The 20,207-nt window shown below is 45.1% G+C and overlaps 1 protein-coding gene across 1 annotated transcript in view; it reads left to right on the forward strand.

The window, feature by feature from the left end:
* Positions 1 to 20,207, forward strand: part of LOC121876751 — a 73,219-nt gene that overhangs the window by 26,116 nt on the left and 26,896 nt on the right. The window contains exon 3 of the mRNA XM_042382122.1: positions 7,160 to 7,298. Within this exon, the coding sequence (XP_042238056.1) occupies positions 7,160 to 7,298 (139 nt within the window). The remainder of the gene's footprint in view (positions 1 to 7,159; positions 7,299 to 20,207) is intronic.

A 20,207-nucleotide genomic window follows, 5' to 3' on the forward strand; every position in this document is an offset into this window, starting at 1 on the left:
CTCACCCTCTACTGTCTCTCACCTCTACTGTCTCTCACCTCTACTGTCTCTCACCCTCTACTGTCTCTCCCCCTCTGTCTCTCACCCTCTACTGTCTCTCCTCTCTACTGTCTTTCATTCTCCTACTGTCTCACCCTCTACTGTCTCACCCTACTGTCTCTCCTCTCTACTGTCTCTAACCCTCTACTGTCTCTCACCTCTACTGTCTCCTAACCCTCTACTGTCTCTCACTCTCTACTGTCTCTCACCCTCTACTGTCTCTCACCCTCTGTCTCTAACCCTCTACTGTCTCTCACTCTCTACTGTCTCTCACCCTCTACTGTCTCTAACCCTCTACTGTCTCTCACTCCTACTGTCTCTCACCCTCTACTGTCTCTCACCCTCTACTGTCTCTCACTCTCTACTGTCTCTCACCCTCTACTGTCTCTCACTCTCTACTGTCTCTCACCCTCTACTGTCTCTCACCCTCTACTGTCTCTCAGTTTCGGGGTAATTTGTGTGTCTTTGGCGAGATTGTGTTCACATGTAGAGACTGTGTACATGAGGGTTTCTGTACACATGTTGGGCTCTGTACACATGTAGGGTCTGTGTACCCATATATAAATATGTACATGGATACTCAATGTAAACAAACACACACACACACACACACACACACACACACACACACACACACACACACACACACACACACACACACACACACACACACACACACACATACACAGCGACTCTTAATCCAGGAAATTGACACCAAGTAACCGTTGCGGGAAGCTCGCTATTTTGGGGCTATTTTTAAGGGAGTCTATTTTTGGGGGCTATTTTAAGGAGTCTATTTTGGGGCTATTTTAAGGTGTTTATTTGGGGCTATTTTAAGGAGGTTTGTTGGGGCTATTTTTAAGGGAGGTTTGTTGGGGCTATTTTTAAGGGAGGTTTGTTGGGGCTATTTTTAAGGGAGGTTTGTTGGGGCTATTTTTAAGGTGTCTATTTTTGGTGATGGGCCTAAGTATTTGGGTATGGGGTCTATTTTTTGGGGGAGGGCTGGGTCGGTTTCTTTTGGGAGGTGGGGAGGCTGAACTAAACCTGTGTTAATATACTTGCCATTGTCTGTTAACCTTAGTATTTATTCATATCAGTAAGAACAGGTGGAAAAGTAAGTCTGTCTGTCTCTGTCTGTCTGTCTGTCTGTCTGTCTGTCTGTCTGTTTTGATTACATCCTGTCACCCCGAGCAACCTTACCACATTCAATATTTCAGGTTTACATAACATTAAACAGAAAACAAACAACGTTAAAATATCTCAGAAAATGGGAATATTAATAATTTAGAATAATATGAATGACTCGATAACCAATGAATAATCTTGAAATAATCGAGAATTGAATTTATTATTTAATATTTGATTACTCGAGTGTAACCCGGGTCTAAGATCGATTACGCCACCGTGACGTCACCCCTAAATGTAAACACAGTTGGGTGCAGCGGAAGACACTGACCTGTTGTGACATCATGAACCGTTCCTGCTATGATGTCATGACTCAAGCTAACATTTTATATACGTTAAATAGCTGTATGGATAGCTGTGGGAGGTAGACAGATAACTTAACTTTTATACGTGAAAGATAAATCTCTCTATTTACCTTTTCTATTTATATACTAGAAGACTTGAGAAATAAATAGCAATAAAAATAGTCTTTGGCAACCTTAAGATGGCAACACCGGCTACGTCATCACCTCTGAACCAGCCAATCAGAAAGTGGGCGCGGTTCCAACAATAGCCGACGCTTCATAAAATCAACCATTATTTACCAATTGGAAATTTTCTTTTATGACTGCCGCCATGTTGGGTTTCCTTCCTCTTTTTTCTTATTTTGTTTCGTTCCTGGAGATTCCTTCTCTCTCTCTCTCTCTCTCTCTTTCTCTGTGGTGGAGGGGAGTGAAGGATGAGTCATGACGTCAAGAGATAGGAACCATAGATTTTTTTTAGAGACATCCATATTGAAAAAAAAGAGCCAATAGGAGTTAAGGGGAGACTTATGACTTCATGTAAGAACTAATTGGAATCTATTGATGGGAGATGGCGTCATGCAAGAACCAATTGGGCTGTATCGATGGGAGATGACGTCATGCAAGAACCAATAGGAGACTAGCAAGGGGGATGACGTCATACAAGAACCAATAAACGACTGTACGTGGGTGATGACGTAGTTGTTAATGAATTGAAGACAACCGTACGTCAGTGTGGTTGAAATACCCAATATACAGTATTCCTGGACCTGTGACCTCATGATCGATGAACCAATAGCGAAGAGCTGAATAATAGCGTTCGCCATTGAGCCAATAGCGAGCGTGAACAGGGTGATAACATCAAAAATGGCCAATAGATATACCGTGAATGCCTGATGACCTCATGATCGATGGGCCAATAGAAAGGCGGAAAATAATTGATGATGTAGACATGAAATATATAAACATGCAAGACGGAGAGAAGTGATTAGCTAACAAGTTGAATATTATAAGTTTGAAATATTGTTAAGACGAATCAAAACAAAGATTAATTAATATTTTTTTTCGAAAAGTGTGTTAGGATAGGTTAGGTCTCTTGTGTACATGCCCTATCTACCGTCTGTCTGTCTGTCTGTCTGTCTGTCTGCTTGTCTATCTATGTCTATCTTCTGTCTGTGGTTTTTCAGTTAGTCTCCCTCTGTGTGTGTGTGTGTGTGTGTGTGTGTGTGTGTGTGTGTGTGTGTGTCAGTCAAAGTCGCTCCTATATTTTATTTTCACCAGAGATAGAAAATATGTCGACACAACAAACTCTCTCTCTCCTCTCTCTCTCTCTCTCTCTCTCTTCTCTCTCTCTCTCTCTCTCTCTCTCTGGGGAGGGGTGACGCCTGCTGCACTCACCAGGTCCCAGTGAGATAGGACCTAGCACGGGGTGGATATTCGGTGGTGACGTCAGATAATCAGGTAACGCATATATGGAGCTGGAATAAAAGAGAGAGAGAGAGAGAGAGTGTGTGTGTGTGTGCACATATATAATTACCCACCATTACACAAACAACTGATGGTAAGGTAATTTAATGGCAGACTGAAGTAATCTGATTGGTGTGGATTTTCTCTGATTGGCTAGGACCTTACCTGATTGGTCAATAATCGACTTATACTGATAGATGGATTTTTTCACTGCTTCATTGATTATAGTTTTTTAAAATATTTAAGAGATGAATCTGGCAGCCGCATGACAGAGAGACACCCGGACGCTGACTGTAAAAATCAATACCGTTCACCCCGCCTTTATTACTATCTCTCTGTCTCTATCTCTTACTGTCTCTATCTCTTATTACTGTCTTTATCTCTTAGTCTCTATTCCTTTATTACTATCTCTGTCTCTATCTCTCTTTTACTGTCTTTATTCTTACTGCCTCTATCTCCCTTATTACTATCTCTGTCTCTATCTCTTATTACTGTCTTTATCTCTCTTACTGTCTCTATCTCCTTATTACTATCTCTCTCTATCTCTTTATTACTGTCTTTATCTCTTACTGTCTCTATCTCCCTTTATTATCTCTGTCTCATCTCTCTTACTGTCTCTCTATCTCCCTTTATTACTATCTCTCTGTCTCTATCTCTCTTTATTACTGTCTTATCTCTTTACTGTCTCTCATCTCCCTTTATTACTATCTCTGTCTCTATCTCTCTTTATTACTGTCTTTATCTCTTACTGTCTCTCTATCTCCCTATTACTATCTCTGTCTCTATCTCTTTATTACTGTCTTTATCTCTTACTGTCTTCATCCTTTATTACTATCTCTGTCTCTCTATCTCTCTTATTACTGTCTTTATCTCTCTTACTGTCTCTATCTCCTATACTATCTCTGTCTCTCATCTCTTATTACTGTCTTTATCTCTCCTTACTGTCTCTATCTCCTTTATTACTATCCCTGTCTCTATCTCTCTTACTGCCTCTCTATCTCCCTTTATTTTCATCTCTCTGTCTCTATCTCTCTTTATTACTGTCTTTATCTCTTTACTGTCTCTCTATCTCCCTTTATTACTATCTCTGTCTCTCTATCTCTCTTTATTACTGTCTTTATCTCTCTTACTGTCTCTCTCATCTCCCTTATTACTATCTCTGTCTCTCGATCTCTTTTATTACTGTCTTTATCTCTCTTACTGCTCTCATCTCCTTTATTACTATCTCTGTCTCTATATCTCTTTATTACTTCTCTTATCTCTTACTGTCTCTATCTCCTTTATTACTATCTCTGTCTCTCTCTATCTCTTTATTACTGTCTTTATCTCTCTTACTGTCTCTATCTCCCTTTATTACCATTCCTGTCTCTCTATCTCTCTTTATTACTGTCTTTATCTCTTACTGTCTCTCTCTATCTCCCTTTATTACTATCTCTGTCTCTATCTCTCTTTATTACTGTCTTTATCTCTCTTACTGTCTCTCTATCTCCCTTTATTACTATCTCTGTCTCTCTATCTCTCTTTATTACTGTCTATCTCTCTTACTGTCTCTCATCTCCCTTTATTACTATCTCTCTGTCTCTATCTCTTTTATTACTGTCTTATCTCTCTACTGTCTCTATCTCCCTTTATTACTATCTCTGTCTCTCATCTCTTTATTACTGTCTTTTATCTCTTACTGTCTCTTCATCTCCCTTTATTACTATCTCTGTCTTCATCTCTTATTACTGTCTTATCTCTCTACTGTCTTCATCTCCCTTTATTACTATCTCTGTCTCTATCTCTCTTTATTACTGTCTTTATCTCTCTTACTGCTTTATCTCCTTTATTACTATCTCTGTCTCTATCTCTCTTTATTACTGCTCTATCTCTTTACTGTCTCTCATCTCCCTTTATTACTATCTCTGTCTCCCCATCTCTCTCTTTATTACTGTCTTTATCTCTCTTACTGTCTCTCTCATCTCCCTTTATTACCATCTCTCTGTCTCTCTATCTCTTTATTACTGTCTTTATCTCTCTTACTGTCTCTCTCTCTCATCTCTTTATTATTGTCTCTGTCTCTCTATCTTTTTATCCCCGTCTCTATTTCATCATCCCCTGCCCTCTATCTCCATCTTTATTACTGTCTCTCACCATCCACACCAATCATCATCTTTACTCTCTATCGCTTTATTTTTTTTTAGTTTACTTATTTTAATCGTTTTATTTCTTATGATTTTTTTAGATGAATAATTTTATTTTATTTTTTTTACTTTTTTACTTTTATATTTGCTTATTTTTTTTATTGTGTTAATTTTTATTGATTTTTATCTTATTTATTTCATACGTAAATTCTTTTTAATATTATTATTTTTTGCAAGACTAGATAGATAGATAGATAGAAGGATAGACATAGATAGATAGATTATAGAGACAGACAGGTAAATACATCGTCTGATATTTTTAATAATAAAAACAACAACAACAACAACAACAACAACAAATAAATAATAATAAAATAAATAAATAATAATAATAATAATAATAATAATAATAATAATAATAATAATAATGATAATAACATTAACAATAATAATAATAATAATAATAATAATATTAATAATAATAATAATAATAACAATAACAATAGTCACAATAATAATAACAACAATAAACAGTAATAATAATAATAATAACAATAACAATAATATGCACTAATACCAGTATCCAGTAGTCATAACGCTGTATAATTACGTATCATTCACCCACAATGACCACTAATTACAGACCAGCACAGGGTCATCAATACACTGCCCGCCTCAACTGTTATTGCAATCACATAAAAAAAAGGTTATTTATTTTCATTCAAAGAGATTTATTTATTTTTTGCAGTGTCATCATGACTTGCAGAATATAAACTGTGATGTTGAGTGGTGAAATAATGTAGTAATGATGATGATGATGATGATGATGATGATGATGATGATAATAATATGATTCGCTATTCCCTTATGCCATTGACTATTGTGATTGGTTGGTGATTGAATCTTCTCCAATCAAAACCACAGTAACACAACCAATCACGTAAAGACTTGGGTTTCTTGTATGATATGGTATTGGCTATTCACCTATTCCAAATCACCCAATCACGGCAGCGATTGTATGAGAGGTGAATTATATACTCAAATCACACACACACACACACACACACACACACACACACACACACACACACACACACACACACACATATCTGATATCATTCGTTCTGTCTAGTAATTGTCTAGTTGGCAACATTTGTATTGTCCAGTAATTAGCTAACTGGTAATACTCATTCTGCCCAGTAATTGGCTAGCTGGCAACTCCTCCTGTTCAGTGATTGGTCAGCGGGCATCTCTTCCCATCCAGTAAGTGACTAGGTGGCAACCTGTCTTCGGATCAGCTGGACGATCAAAACAAATTGAGTTTTTTTCCTTCACTGTAAATTATTTCCCATTTGTGTTCTATACATTTCCTGATTATATTTTCTGTTTTTTGTTTTGTTAATTTTTTGTGTATTTCAATGTGTGATTATTATTGTTGTTGTTGTTGTTATTATTATTATTAGTGTTGTTGTTATCTTATTTGTTTATTTTTTAACCATTTTAACATTATATTGTCACATGTGTACTGTCTGTGTCTTTTTCCCCCACAAACTTTTCATAGCTCTCCTCCTCCCCCGGCTTATCGATAGTCCAGATTATCGGTAGTCCGGCTTATCGATAGTCTGGCTTATCGAGAATCCGGCATATCGATAGTCCAGCTTATCTGTAGTCCGCATGTTGAAGTCCGGCATGTCAATAGTCCGGCATATCTATAGTCCGGCATATCGAGAGTCCAGCTTATCTGGTAGTCCGGCTTATCTGTAGTCCGGCATATCTTAAGTCCGGTTTATCGGTAGTCCGGCTTATCGAATCCGGCACTTGATACGCCATTTAGGTACAGTCAGCCAAAGATGCATTAACCCCTACCTTGGCTCTCTTAATGTTAATTTTACCTGGTGAATAGGAAGGCTGTCTGTAATGGTGTTTGTGATTGGTGGATCTATTTTCTTCATTATTTAAGTACGGGGGTTTGGAAACTTCTCTCTCCCTCTCATAGACCTCTCACTAACCTCCTATCATCACCCCTACACATCTAACTCTCTCTCTCTCTCTCTTCCCCTTCAGAGTGCACACTACCCCCGTTATGGCATGACGGCTGGTTTCACTCGGGATTCGAAGGCCCAGTTACTATTAATGAAGACAGCATCAGTTTCAAGGGCGTCTGTATCAAGAAAGACGCCGACCGATACCTCCTCAAAGACAAGTAAGTAATACAGGGTGTGTGTGTGTGTGTGTGTGTGTGTGTGTGTGTGTGTGTGTGTGTGTGTCGCCTCAGTAGCTGCCTCATGAACGATATGTATGCGTGTGTAGAGTCTTGTATTATTTCAGTAGACTTGTTACACACCCGTTGTATGTCTGTGTATGATCGATGCCTCATGCAAGACTGAGCGCCGCACTCGTATATGCGTTGTATGATCCTGTGCAGTCGTGTTGCCCTTGTGTATCAATACACCCTTGTTACACGTATACATGTTTGTGTATGACTGTCTGGCGTACATGACTGTGTATGTTAGTGCGTGAACGTGTATGGCTGTATGTGCGTGTGTGAACATGTATGACTGCAATGTTAAATAGATTGATTGATAGATATGAACATACATAAAAAATACATACAAACATACATACATACATACATACATACATACAGTCTCATTTCCGTTTAAACCAATAAAATAACAAAGTAACTTAATCAACAAAGAACAAAAGCCAAACCTCAATAACGAAAAATAACAATAACGAAATAGTGAGTAAAAAAAAATAAATAAATAACGAAATATATTGGAAAACGGGAAATTAAATCAAGATGAAAGAAAACGGAGCCACGAGAGAAAACTGTTAGGGGGTAATTAATGTAATCAACCACTTGCTAACCACATTGAAACAACCAAATGAAAAAAAAAGCGATTTGACGTAGATGTGTGGAAATGTGTATGTAAAATGTGTATGTGTGGAAATGTGTATGTAAAATGTGTATGTGTGGAAATGTGTATGTAAAATGTATGTGTGGAAATGTGTATGTAAAATGTGTATGTGTGGAAATGTGTATGTAAAATGTGTATGTGTGGAAATGTGTATGTAAAATGTGTATGTGTGGAAATGTATATAGATGTGAAATATATACAGTATTTAGAAATATATGTAAATACTGTATGTTTTAATACATGGTATACTGTATATGCAATTAATACAGTGTATGGATAAATATTAATCCTTTGACTAATTGAGACAACATTATGATAGATTGTGTGTACTGTATATATGTGTGTGTGTGTGTGTGTGTGTGTGTGTGTGTGGTGAAAGATCATAGATTGGTTGGTCAATATTTAAGTAACTTTTTGTGCATATTTTAATTTATTTTATTTTTTAATATTTTAATTTTCTCATTTATTCATTTTTATTTTTGTTATTAATTTTATCTATTCTTTCATTATCATCTTTACTCTATTTTGTTGTTGTTTATTGTTATTTGTTGTTGTTTGTTGTAGTTGTAGTGGTTGTTAGGTGTTTACAGACCTGTTGACGTCACTCTTTGTTTATACTGGTGACGTCACTCTTCGTAGTAGTGGTGACGTCACGGTTTGTTTACATTGATGATTTTATAATCGTTTTGTCCTAATTGATTACGTCATAGTTGTGTATATACTGTATGATAAATGCTGGGAATGATAGTATATTGATTACGTCACAATGACCATCTTAATTAACGATGTTGTAGTTTATTGATGCATGTGACGTCATAAGTACTGCAGTGTTTATCGCCCGCCCAGTACAGTAAGTGTGTGTGTGTGTGTGTGTGTGTGTGTGTGTGTGTGTGTGTGTGTGTGTGTGTGTGTGTGTGTGTGGAATAACTTTATCTCCATAAATGACAACAGCAGAAAAAATAGCTACAATTGAGTTTAGTAAATTTTAGAATATGTTGCGTCACTGATTGCAAATTGAGAATCTATATTAGTGAAAAAAAAAGCTCTCATTTGATTTTGGTGTTGATGGTACTGGTGTTGTCTCTCTGGTAATGTACGGTAATAGAAATACTAAAATTAATTAATTATTCTTTTATTGTTTTATTTTTACACTAACTGAATAATAAAACCCATTTTAAAAGACTTTGGTAATATCCGGAGGAATTCTTGTTCCAGCTGGCGGCCAAGATTTTTTTTTATGTGATGTAGAAATATGTCAGTTTTTCTTCGCGTAAATAAAACGCCCCGGCATCCACTACACATGTTGGACTATATATATATTAAAAAATAAAAGATAAAAATAAAATATTATGAACACGAAAAAGACAGCGAAAATGGCTGGCGGGGAAATAATTCTGAATTTCATATCGTTCCAACACTTCATTTCAATTTCGGTGCAAATGTATTAAAGATGAAGTGTGCGTCGCGCGGCTCAGTCACCCGCCAGCCCTGCCTCATACCGCACGCTGCCCTGCCTCACACTCACACCACACACCTCACGCACACTGCCCTGCCTGCCTTCCTCCTCGCACCACACCTTGCCTCCACCGCACACTGCCCTGCCTCACACTGCCCTGCCTCACACTCACACCACACCCTGCCTCACACCGCACACTGCCCTGCCTCACACTCACCACACCTGCCTCACACCGCACGCTGCCCTGCCTCACATCCTAAGGGGCGGGAGGAGGAGGAGGAGGAGGATGAGATGTAGAGGAGGAAGAAGGAAGTGAGGTATAGAAGAGGAGGGGGTGACGGGAGGAAGGAGGAGGAGGAAAGGAAGAGGAGCGGGAACTGGGGAAGTGAGAGAAAGAAGGGAGGAGGAGGAGATGAAAGGGTGAGAAGAAATAACTAGATAAAATAATAAATAAAATGAATAATGATCGAATAAAATAAACTAATGGACACACAGACAGACACAGACAGACAGACACAGACAGACAGACAGACACACAGACACACAGACAGACACACACAGCAGACGACAACAGACAGACAACGACACACAGACAGACACACAGACAGACACACACACACAGACACAGACAGACACACAGACAGACAGACACAGACAGACAGACAGACAGACACACAGACAGACAGACAGACACACAGACACACAGACAGACAGACAGACAGACAGACCTGAACACTTAACACACACAACACATACACCTGAAATTTTATAATAACTAATAATATACACATTAATTAAGAGCTATTTATTACCCACAGGTGATAATTCAGGTGTGTGTGTGTGTGTGTGTGGAGAGACATATGTATACACCTGAAATATGTATAGTTTATGTATATATATGTGTGTTGGTGTTATGTATAGCCCTAACTAATGTGTATAGTGTTGTATAATAAAAAAAAAACCAATTCCTGATTTATTGTTGTGTTATAATTATGATGCAGTTATTGTATTATGTACTGAGGGTTCGGGGTGTCGGGAGTCGGGTTCGGGGTATCGGGAGTCGGGTTCGGGGTATGGGAGTCGGGTTCGGGGTATCAGGAGTCAGGTTCAGGTGTCGGGATCGGATTCGGGAGTTGGGATTTGGTTATACAGACATACACAGACAGACACAGACAAATAGACAACACAGACAGACCACAGACAGACACAGACACATAGTAGGTAACAGGTGAGGGTAAGGTGAGGAGGGAATAAAAATCAATATATAGATTTGAGGAAATTATTTTAAAATTTGGCACCAATGAGGAGAGTGAGATAGGGGGGTGAGGGAGAGATAGGGAGTGAGGATGGGGAAGTGAGAGATGGGGGAGTGAGGAGAGATAGGTGAGTAGTAGAGAGAGAAAGAAAAAAAGAAAGAGAAAGAAAGAACTAAAATCACCCCAAAAAAACTCCTCACCCTCCCCTCCCCCGTTCCGTTCCGTTCCGTTCGTCCGCCTCAGATGGGAAGAAAATAGGGCAGAAGTAGGGAAAGTTGGCGGGGACCTGAACGTGGATTGAAGGGCTGGAACGACGGCCAACGACCTAAACTTTGGCTAGGTCTGGCCTAAACTTTGACTAGGTCTGGGCTAAACTTTGGCTAGGTCTGGCCTAAACTTTGACTATTGCGGGCTGGGAGGCATCCTGGGTATAATTGTTCTTTGCCGACCCCTAAGAGAAGTGTATGGTGTAGAGGTGTATGGTAGGTGGTGTAATGGTGTATGGTGGGTGGTGTGGTAGGTGTATGGTGTATGGTGTATGTGGTGGGTGGTGTATGGTGGGTGGTGTATGGTAGGTGGTGTATGGTAGGTGTATGGTGTATGTGGTGGTGTGTGGTGGGTGGTGTATGGTGGGTGGTGTATGGTGGGTTGGTGTGGTGTGGTGGGTGTGGTGGGTTGTGGGTTGGTGGTTGGTTGGTTAGTTGTGGTTAGTTGGTGTGGTTGGTTGTGTGTGGTGGGTTGTGTGGTGTGGTGGGTGTGTGGTGGTGTGTGGTTGGTTGTGTGGTGGGTGTGTGGTGGGTGGGGGTGTGTGGTGGGTTGTGTGGTGTGTGGTGGGTGGTGTGTGGTGGGTGGGTTGTGTGGTTGGGTGGTGTGTGGTGGGTGTGTGGTAGGTGGTGTATGGTGTGTGTGGTGTATGGTGGTGGTGTATGGTGGGTGTGTGGTTGGTGTGGTGGGTGGTGTATAGTTGGGTTATGGTGGGTGGTGTGGTGGGTGTGTGGTGGGTTGGTGTGGTTGGTTGGTTGTGTGGTTGGTTGGTTGTTGTGGTTGGTGTATGGTGGTGTGGTTGTATGGTGTTGTTGGGTGGTGGTATGGTGGGTTGTTTGTGTTGGTTTTGTGGGTGGGTTTGGTTATGGTGGGTGGTTATTGTGGTTGGTTGTGTTGGGTGGGGTGTGTTGGTTGTGTGGGGTTGGTTGGTGTGTGGTTGGTGGGTGTGGTGTGGTGGGTGGTGTATGGTGGGTGGTTGTGTGGTAGTTGGTTGGTGTGGTGGGTGGTGTGTGGTGGGTTGGTTGTTATGGTTGGTTGGTGTGTGGTTGGTTGGTTGTATGGTTGGTTGGTTGTGTGGTTGGTTGGTTGTGTGGTGGGTGTGGTTGTGTGGTGGGTGTTGTTGTAGTTGGTTGGTTGTGGTTGGTTGTTTGGGTTGGGTTGATTGTGTGGTTGGGTTATTGTGGTGGGTGGTTGTGGTGGGTGTGTAGTTGTGTGGTGGGTGGTTGTGTGTGGTGGGTGGTTGTGTGGTGGGTGGTTGTGTGGTGGGTGGTTGGTGGGGTTGTGTGTGGGTGGTTGTTGTGGTTGTTTGGTTGTGTGGTGGGTGGTTATGGTGGGTGGTGTGGTGGGTGGTGTGTGGTGGGTGGTGTGGTGGGTGGTTGTGGGTGGTGTGGTTGGGTTGTATGGTGTGGTGGGTGGTTGTGTGGTTGGTTGGTGTGTGGTTGGTTGGTGTGGTTGGTTGGTTGTGTGGTTGGGTTGTTGTGGTTGGTTGGTTGTGTGATTTGGGTTGGTTGTGGTTGGGGTTGGTTGGTTGGTTGGTTAGGTTGGTTGAGTTGTTGTGGTTGGTTGGTTGGTTGGTTGGTTGGGTTGTTGTGGTTGGGGTTGTGGTGGGGTTGTGTGGTTGTGTGGTGGATTGGTTGGTTGGGGTGTGGTTGGGGTTGTGGTGGGTTGTGGGTGGGTTGTGTGGTGGGTGGTGTGGAGGGTTGGTGTGTGGTGGGTGTGTGGTTGGGTTGGTTGTGGTTGGGTGTGTGGTGGGTTGGTTGTTGGGTTGTTGTGGTTGTTGTGGTTGGTTGGTTGGTGGTTGGTGTGTGGTTGGTTGGTTGGTGGGGGTTGTTGGGGTTGGGTTGGTTGGTTGGGTTGGTTGGGTTGTGTGGTTGGTTGGTTGTTGTGGGTTGGTTGGTATGGTTGGGTTGTTGTGGTTGGTTGGGTTGTTGTGGGGTGGTTGGTTGTGTGGTGGGTTGGTTGTGTGGTTGGTTGGTTGTGGTTGGTTGGTTGTTGTGGTTGGTTGTGTGGTGGGTTGGTTGTGTGGTTGTTATGGTGGGTTGGTTGTGGTGGGTGGTGGTGTGGTGGGTGGTGTGTGGGTGGGTGGTGTGTGGTGGTGTGTGGTGGGTGGTGTGTGGTGGGTGGTTGGTATGGTTGGGTTGTGGGGTTGGTTGTGTGGTTGGTTGGTTGTGGGTGGGTGTGTTGTGTGGTGGGTGGGGGTGTGTGGTTGGTTGGTTGTGGTGGTGGGTTGGTGTGTGGTGGGTGGGGTGTGGTGGGTGGTTGTGTGGTTGGGGTGTGTGGTTGGTTGGTTGTGGTGGGTTGTTGTGGTGTGTGGTGGGTGGTGTGTGGTGGGGTGGTTGGTGGGTGGTGTATGGTGGGTGGTGTATGGTGGGTGGTGTGGTGGGTGGTGTATGGTGGGTGGTGTATGGTGGGTGGTGTATGGTGGGTGGTGTATGGTGGGTGGTGTAGTGGGTGGTGTATGGTGGGTGGTGTATGGTGGGTGGTGTATGGTGGGTGGTGTATGGTGGTGGTGTATGGTAGGTGGTGTATGGTAGGTGGTGTATGGTGGGTGGTGTATGGTAGGTGGTGTATGGTGGGTGGTGTATGGTGGGTGGTGTATGGTGGGTGGTGTATGGTAGGTGGTGTATGGTGGGTGGTGTATGGTGGGTGGTGTGGTGGGTGGTGTATGGTGGGTGGTGTATGGTGGGTGGTGTATGGTGGGTGGTGTATGGTGGGTGGTGTATGGTGGGTGGTGTATGGTGGGTGGTGTATGGTGGGTGGTGTATGGTGGGTGGTGTATGGTGGGTGGTGTATGGTGGGTGGTGTATGGTGGGTGGTGTATGGTGGGTGGTGTATGGTGGGTGGTGTATGGTGGGTGGTGTATGGTAGGTGGTGTATTGAGGTGGTGTATGGTGGGTGGTGTATGGTGGGTGGTGTATGGTGGGTGGTGTATGGTGGGTGGTGTATGGTGGGTGGTGTATGGTGGGTGGTGGTGTATGGTGGGTGGTGTATGGTGGGTGGTGTATGGTGGGTGGTGTGTATGGTGGGTGGTGTGGTGGGTGGTGTATGGTGGGTGGTGTATGGGTGGGTGGGTGGTGGTGTATGGTGGGTGGTGTATGGTGGGTGGTGTATGGTGGGTGGTGTATGGTAGGTGGTGTATGGTGGGTGGTGTGGTGGGTGGTGTATGGTGGGTGGTGTATGGTGGGTGGTGTATGGTGGGTGGTGTATGGTGGGTGGTGTATGGTAGGTGGTGTATGGTGGGTGGTGTATGGTGGTGGTGTATGGTGGGTGGTGTATGGTGGGTGGTGTATGGTGGGTGGTGTATGGTGGGTGGTGTATGGTGGGTGGTGTGGTGGGTGGTGTGGTGGGTGGGTGTATGGTGGGTGGTGTATGGTGGGTGGTGTATGGTGGGTGGTGTATGGTAGGTGGTGTATGGTGGGTGGTGTATGGTGGTGGTTGTATGGTGGGTGGTGTATGGTGGGTGGTGTATGGTGGGTGGTGTGATGGTGGGTGGTGTATGGTGGGTGGTGTATGGTGGGTGGTGTGGTAGGTGGTGTATGGTGGGTGGTGTATGGTGGGTGGGTATGGTGGTGGTGTATGGTGGGTGGTGGTGGTGGGTGGTGGGTGGTGTATGGTGGGTGGTGTATGGTGGGTGGTGTATGTTAGGTGGTGTATGGTGGGTGGTGTATGGTGGGTGGTGTATGGTGGGTGGTGTATGGTGGGTGGTGTATGGTGGGTGGTGTATGGTGGGTGGTGTATGGTGGGTGGTGTATGGTAGGTGGTGTGGTGGGTGGTGTATGGTGGGTGGTGTATGGTGGGTGGTGTATGGTGGGTGGTGTATGGTTGGGTGGTGTATGGTGGGTGGTGTATGGTGGGTGGTGTATGGTGGGTGGTGTGGTGGGTGGTGTAGTGGTGGTGGTGTATGGTGGGTGGTGTATGGTGGGTGGTGTATGGGTGGTGTATGGTGGGTGGTGTATGGTGGGTGGTGTATGGTGGGTGGTGTGGTGGGTGGTGTATGGTGGGTGGTGTATGGTGGGTGGTGTATGGTGGGTGGTGTATGGTGGGTGGTGTAGGTAGGTGGTGTATGGTGGGTGGTGTATGGTAGGTGGTGTATGGTGGGTGGTGTATGGTGGGTGGTGTATGGTGGGTGGTGTATGGTGGGTGGTGTGGTGGGGTGGTGTGGTGGGTGGTGTATGGTGGTGGTGTATGAGGTGGGTGGTGTATGGTAGGTGGTGTATAGTGGGTGGTGTATGGTGGGTGGTGTATGGTGGGTGGTGTATGGTGGGTGGTGTATGGTGGGTGGTGTATGAGTGGGTGGTGTATGGTAGGTGGTGTATGGTGGGTGGTGTATGGTGGGTGGTGTGGTGGGTGGTGTATGGTGGGTGGTGTATGGTGGGTGGTGTATGGTGGGTGGTGTATGGTGGGTGGTGTATGTGGTGGGTGGTGTGGTGGGTGGTGTATGGTGGGTGGTGTATGGTGGGTGGTGTATGGTGGGTGGTGTATGGTGGGTGGTATGGTAGGTGGTGTATGTTGGGTGGTGTATGGTGGGTGGTGTATAGTGGGGTGGTGTATGGTGGGTGGTGTATGGTGGGTGGTGTATGGTGGGTGGTGTATGGTGGGTGGTGTATGGTGGGTGGTGTATGGTGGGTGGTGTATGGTGGGTGGTGTATGGTGGTGGTGTATGGTAGGTGGTGTATGGGTGGGTGGTGTATGGTGGGTGGTGTATGGTGGGTGGTGTATGGTGGGTGGTGTATGGTGGGTGGTGTATGGTGGGTGGTGTATGGTGGTGTAATTTGGGTGGTGTATGGTGGGTGGTGTATGGTGGGTGTATGGTAGGTGTGTGGTGTGTATGAGGTGGTGTATGGTGGGTGGTGTGTGGTAGGTGGTGTATGGTGGTGGTGTATGTGTGGTGGTGTATGGTAGGTGGGGTAGGTGGTGTATGGTGGTGGTGTATGTGGGTGGTGTGGTAGGTGGTGTATGGGGTGGGTAGGTGGTGTATGGTGGTGGTGTATGGTGGTGTGAGGTGTATGGTAGGTGGTGTATGGTGGGTGGTGTGAGGTGGTGTGGTGGTGGTGTATGGTAGGTGGTGTATGGTGGGTGGTGTATGGTGGTGTGGTGTATGGTAGGTGTGTGGTAGGTGGTGTATGGTGGGTGGTGTATGGTGGTGGTGTATGGTAGGTGATGGTGGGTGGTGTGGGGTAGGTGTGATGGTGGGTGGTGTATGGTGGGTGTGTATGGTGATGGTAGGTGGTGTATGGTAGGTGGTGTATGGTGGTGGTGTATGGGTGGTATGGTAGGTGGTGTGTGGTAGGTGGTGTGTGGTAGGTGGTGTATGGTGGGTGTGTGTGGTGTGGTGGTGTGTAGGTGGTGTGTGGTAGGTGGTGTATGGTGGTGTGTATAGTAGGTGGTGGAGGTGGTGTATGGTGGTGTGGGTGTATGGTGTATGGTAGGTGGTGTATGGAGGTGGTGTGAGGGTGGTGTATGGTGGTGGTGTATGGTGGTGTATGGTGGGTGGTGTATGGTGGTGAGGTGGTGTATGGTGGGTGGTGTATGGTAGGTGGTGTGGTAGGTGGTGGGTAGGTGGTGTATGGTGGGTGGTGGTAGGTGGTGTGGGGTGGTGGTGTATGGTAGGTGGTGGGTGGTGTATGGTGGGTGGTGTATGGTGGTGGTGTATGGTGGGTGGTGTATGGTGGTGGTGGGGTGGTGTATGGTGGTGGGGTAGGTGGGTGGTAGGTGGTGTGGGGTGGTGGTGTATGGTGGGTGGTGGTGGTGGGTGGTGGGTGGTGGGTGTATGGTGGGTGGTGTATGGTGGTGTATGGTGGTGTGGTGTATGGTGTATGGTGGGTGGTGTATGGTGGTGGTGAGTGGTGGTGGTGTATGGTGGGTGTATGGTGGTGGTGTATGGTAGGTGGTGTGGTAGGGTGGTGTATGGGTGTATGGTAGGATGGTGTATGGTAGGTGGTGTATGGTAGGTGGTGTGTGGTAGGTGGTGTATGGTAGGTGTATGGTAGGTGGTGTATGGTGGTGGTATGGTGGTGGTGTATGGTGGTGTATGGTGGTGATGGTGGGTGGTGTATGGTGGGTGGTGTGTGGTAGGTGGTGGTATGGTGGGTGGTGTATGGTAGGGTGGTGTATGGTGGGTGGTGTGTGGTGGTAGGTGGTGTGGTGGTAGGTGGTGCATGGTGGTGGTATGGTGGGTGGTGTATGGTAGGTGGTGTATGGTGGTGGTGGTGTGGTAGGTGGTGTATGGTAGGTGGTGTGGTAGGTGGTGTATGGTGGTGGTGTATGGTGGGTGTATGGTAGGTGGTGTATGGTGGTGGTGTATGGTGGGTGGTGTATGGTGGTGGTGATGGTAGGTGGTGTGGGTGGTAGGTGGTATGGTGGGTGGTGTATGGGGTGGTGTGGAGGGTGTATGGGTGGTGTATGGTGGTGGTGTGGGTGGTGGGTGGTGTGTATGGTGGGTGGTGTATGGTAGGTGTATGGTGTATGGTAGGTGGTGTATGGTAGGTGGTGTATAGTGGGTGGTGTATAGTAGGTGATGTATGGTAGGTGTGTATGGTGTATGGTGGGTGGTGTATAGTAGGTGTATGGTGTATGGTGGGTGTATGGTAGGTGTATGGTGTATGGTAGGTAGTGTGTAATTGGGTGGTGTATGGTAGGTGGTGTATGGTGGGTGTGTGGTAGGTGGTGTATGGTAGGTGTGTGGTGTATGGTAGGTGGTGTATGGTGGGTGGTGTATGTAGGTGGTGTATGGTGGGTGTATGGTAGGTGGTGTATGGTAGGTGTATGGTGTATGGTAGGTGGTGTATGGTGGGTGGTGTATAGTAGGTGGTGTATGGTGGGTGTATGGTAGGTGGTGTATGGTAGGTGTTTGTATGGTAGGTGGTGTATGGTAGGTGTATGGTGTATGGTGGGTGGTGTGTGGTAGGTGGTGTGTGGTGGGTGGTGTATGGTGGGTGGTGTATGGTAGGTGTATGGTGGTGTATGGTGGGTGGTGTATGGTGGGTGTATGGTAGGTGGTGTATGGTAGGTGTATAGTGTATGGTAGGTGGTGTATGGTAGGTGGTGTAGTGGTGGGTGGTGTATGGTAGGTAGTGTATGGTAGGTGTATGGTGTATGGTGGGTGTTGTATGGTAGGTGTATGGTGTATGGTGGGTGGTGTATGGTAGGTGTATGTTGTATGGTAGGTGGTGTGTATGGTGGGTGGTGTATGGTGGGTGGTGTATGGTGGGTGTATGGTGGGTGGTGTATGGTGGGTGTATGGTGTATGGTGGGTGGTGTATGGTGGGTGGTGTGGTGGGTGGTGTATGGTGGGTGGTGTATGGTAGGTGTGTGGTGTATGGTGGGTGGTGTATGGTGGGTGGTGTATGGTGGGTGGTGTATGGTGGGTGGTGTATGGTAGGTGTATGGTGTATGGTAGGTTGTATAGTTATTATGGTGAGTGTATGTGATTGTATGGTAGGTGGTGTATGGTAGGTGGTGTATGGTAGGTGGTGTATGGTGGGTGGTGTATGGTAGGTGTATGTGGTGTGTGGTAGGTGGTGTATGGTAGGTGGTGTGGTGGGTGGTGTATGGTAGGTGGTGTATGGTAGGTGTATGGTGTATGGTAGGTGTATGGTGTATGGTAGGTGGTGTATGGTGGGTGGTGTATTGGTGGGTGGTGTATGGTAGGTGGTGGTGTATGGTAGGTGTATAGTGTATGGTAGGTGTATGGTGTATGGTAGGTGGTGTATGGTAGGTGGTGTATGGTGGGTGTTACAGGGTCGGGTCAAGTGCCATTATGTTTGTTTGTGTATGTTTATGTGGGCTTGTATGTATGTGTGTGTGTGTTTGTTTGTTGTGGCTTTGTATGTGTATGATTGTTTATGTTACACAAACACAAGAACGACAATTGGATTACACAAAGACAATAACAGCAACAATTAAAATATCAATAAAGATGACAAAACAACAGCTTAGTTACAACAAAAACAGCAACAACAACAACAATCAGGTCACAAACACAACAACAACAACAACAACAACAATCAGGTCACAAACACAACAACAACAACAATAACAATCAGGTCACACCAACAACAACAACAACACAGAAACGCCCCGTAATATAAAGGGTCATAAGCAAAAGAAGATTGTTACTCAGGTTGGCACTGTCTTGCCCCAGGCTTCCTCACAGCATCTTGTTAGTAATTAAGTAGTTTGTAAGTCACCGGCACCTACAGCACCTGGCACTCTGACGTCATAAAAACCTGGCACTCTGATGTCATTATAAGCCTGGCACTCTGACGTCATCAAAAACCTGGCACTCTGATGTCATTATAAGCCTGGCACTCTGACGTCATCAAAAACCTGGCACTCTGATGTCATTATAAGCCTGGCACTCTGACGTCAGCAAAAACCTGGCACTCTGATGTCATTATAAGCCTGGCACTCTGACGTCATCATATTAGGTGTAATAAGCCTGGCACTCTAACCTCATTATAGGCTTGGCACTCTGACGTCATCATGGTAGTTGTAATTAGGTTGGCACTGTAACGACCACTGTTGCTGTAAAGGGAAAGCAGAAAAAAATATGACTCGGGAAAAAATGACATAACCCTTAAGGGAAAAAAGTCGATGAAATAATGTCTGTCTAGGGAACAATATACCAAGAAAAAAATAATGCAGGAAAAAAAATACACCAGGGAAATAAATGTATGACTAGGGAAAAAATACATAACTCTCAAGGACAAATTGTACAGAGGAAAAAATGTATGGATTAGGGGAGAAAAATAGCAGGCCGGAAAGAAATAATGTGGGAGGAAAAAAGTGGATCTATATTTTCCCTGCCAGCTGAGAAGTGTGTGTGTGTGTGTGTGTGTGTGTGTGTGTGTGTGTGTGTGTGTGTGTGTGTGTGTGTGTTGTCAGAAGATGTGAGAGGGTGAGAGGGAGGTGTGAGAGGAGGTAAGTGGGATGTGAGAGCGAGGTGTCAGTGGTGTGAGAGGGAGGAGTCGAGAGGAAAGTGAGAGGAGGTGTTGAGATGGGTGTGAGAGGGAGGTGGCGAGTGGGGTGTGAGAGGGAGGTGAGAGTGGGGTGTGAGATGGAAGTGTCGAGAGGAGGTGGTGGTGAGGTCTGAGATGGTGTCGAGAGGTGGCAGAGTGGGGTGTGAGAGGAGGTGGTGAGTGGGGTGTGAGAGTGGTGAGTGGGGTGTGAGAGAGTGGTGAGTGGGGTGTGAGAGGGAAGTGGTGAGTGGGGTG

This window comes from Homarus americanus, unplaced genomic scaffold (assembly GCF_018991925.1).
Source record: "Homarus americanus isolate GMGI-L3 unplaced genomic scaffold, GMGI_Hamer_2.0 scaffold50281, whole genome shotgun sequence".
Lineage (NCBI taxonomy): Eukaryota > Metazoa > Arthropoda > Malacostraca > Decapoda > Nephropidae > Homarus > Homarus americanus.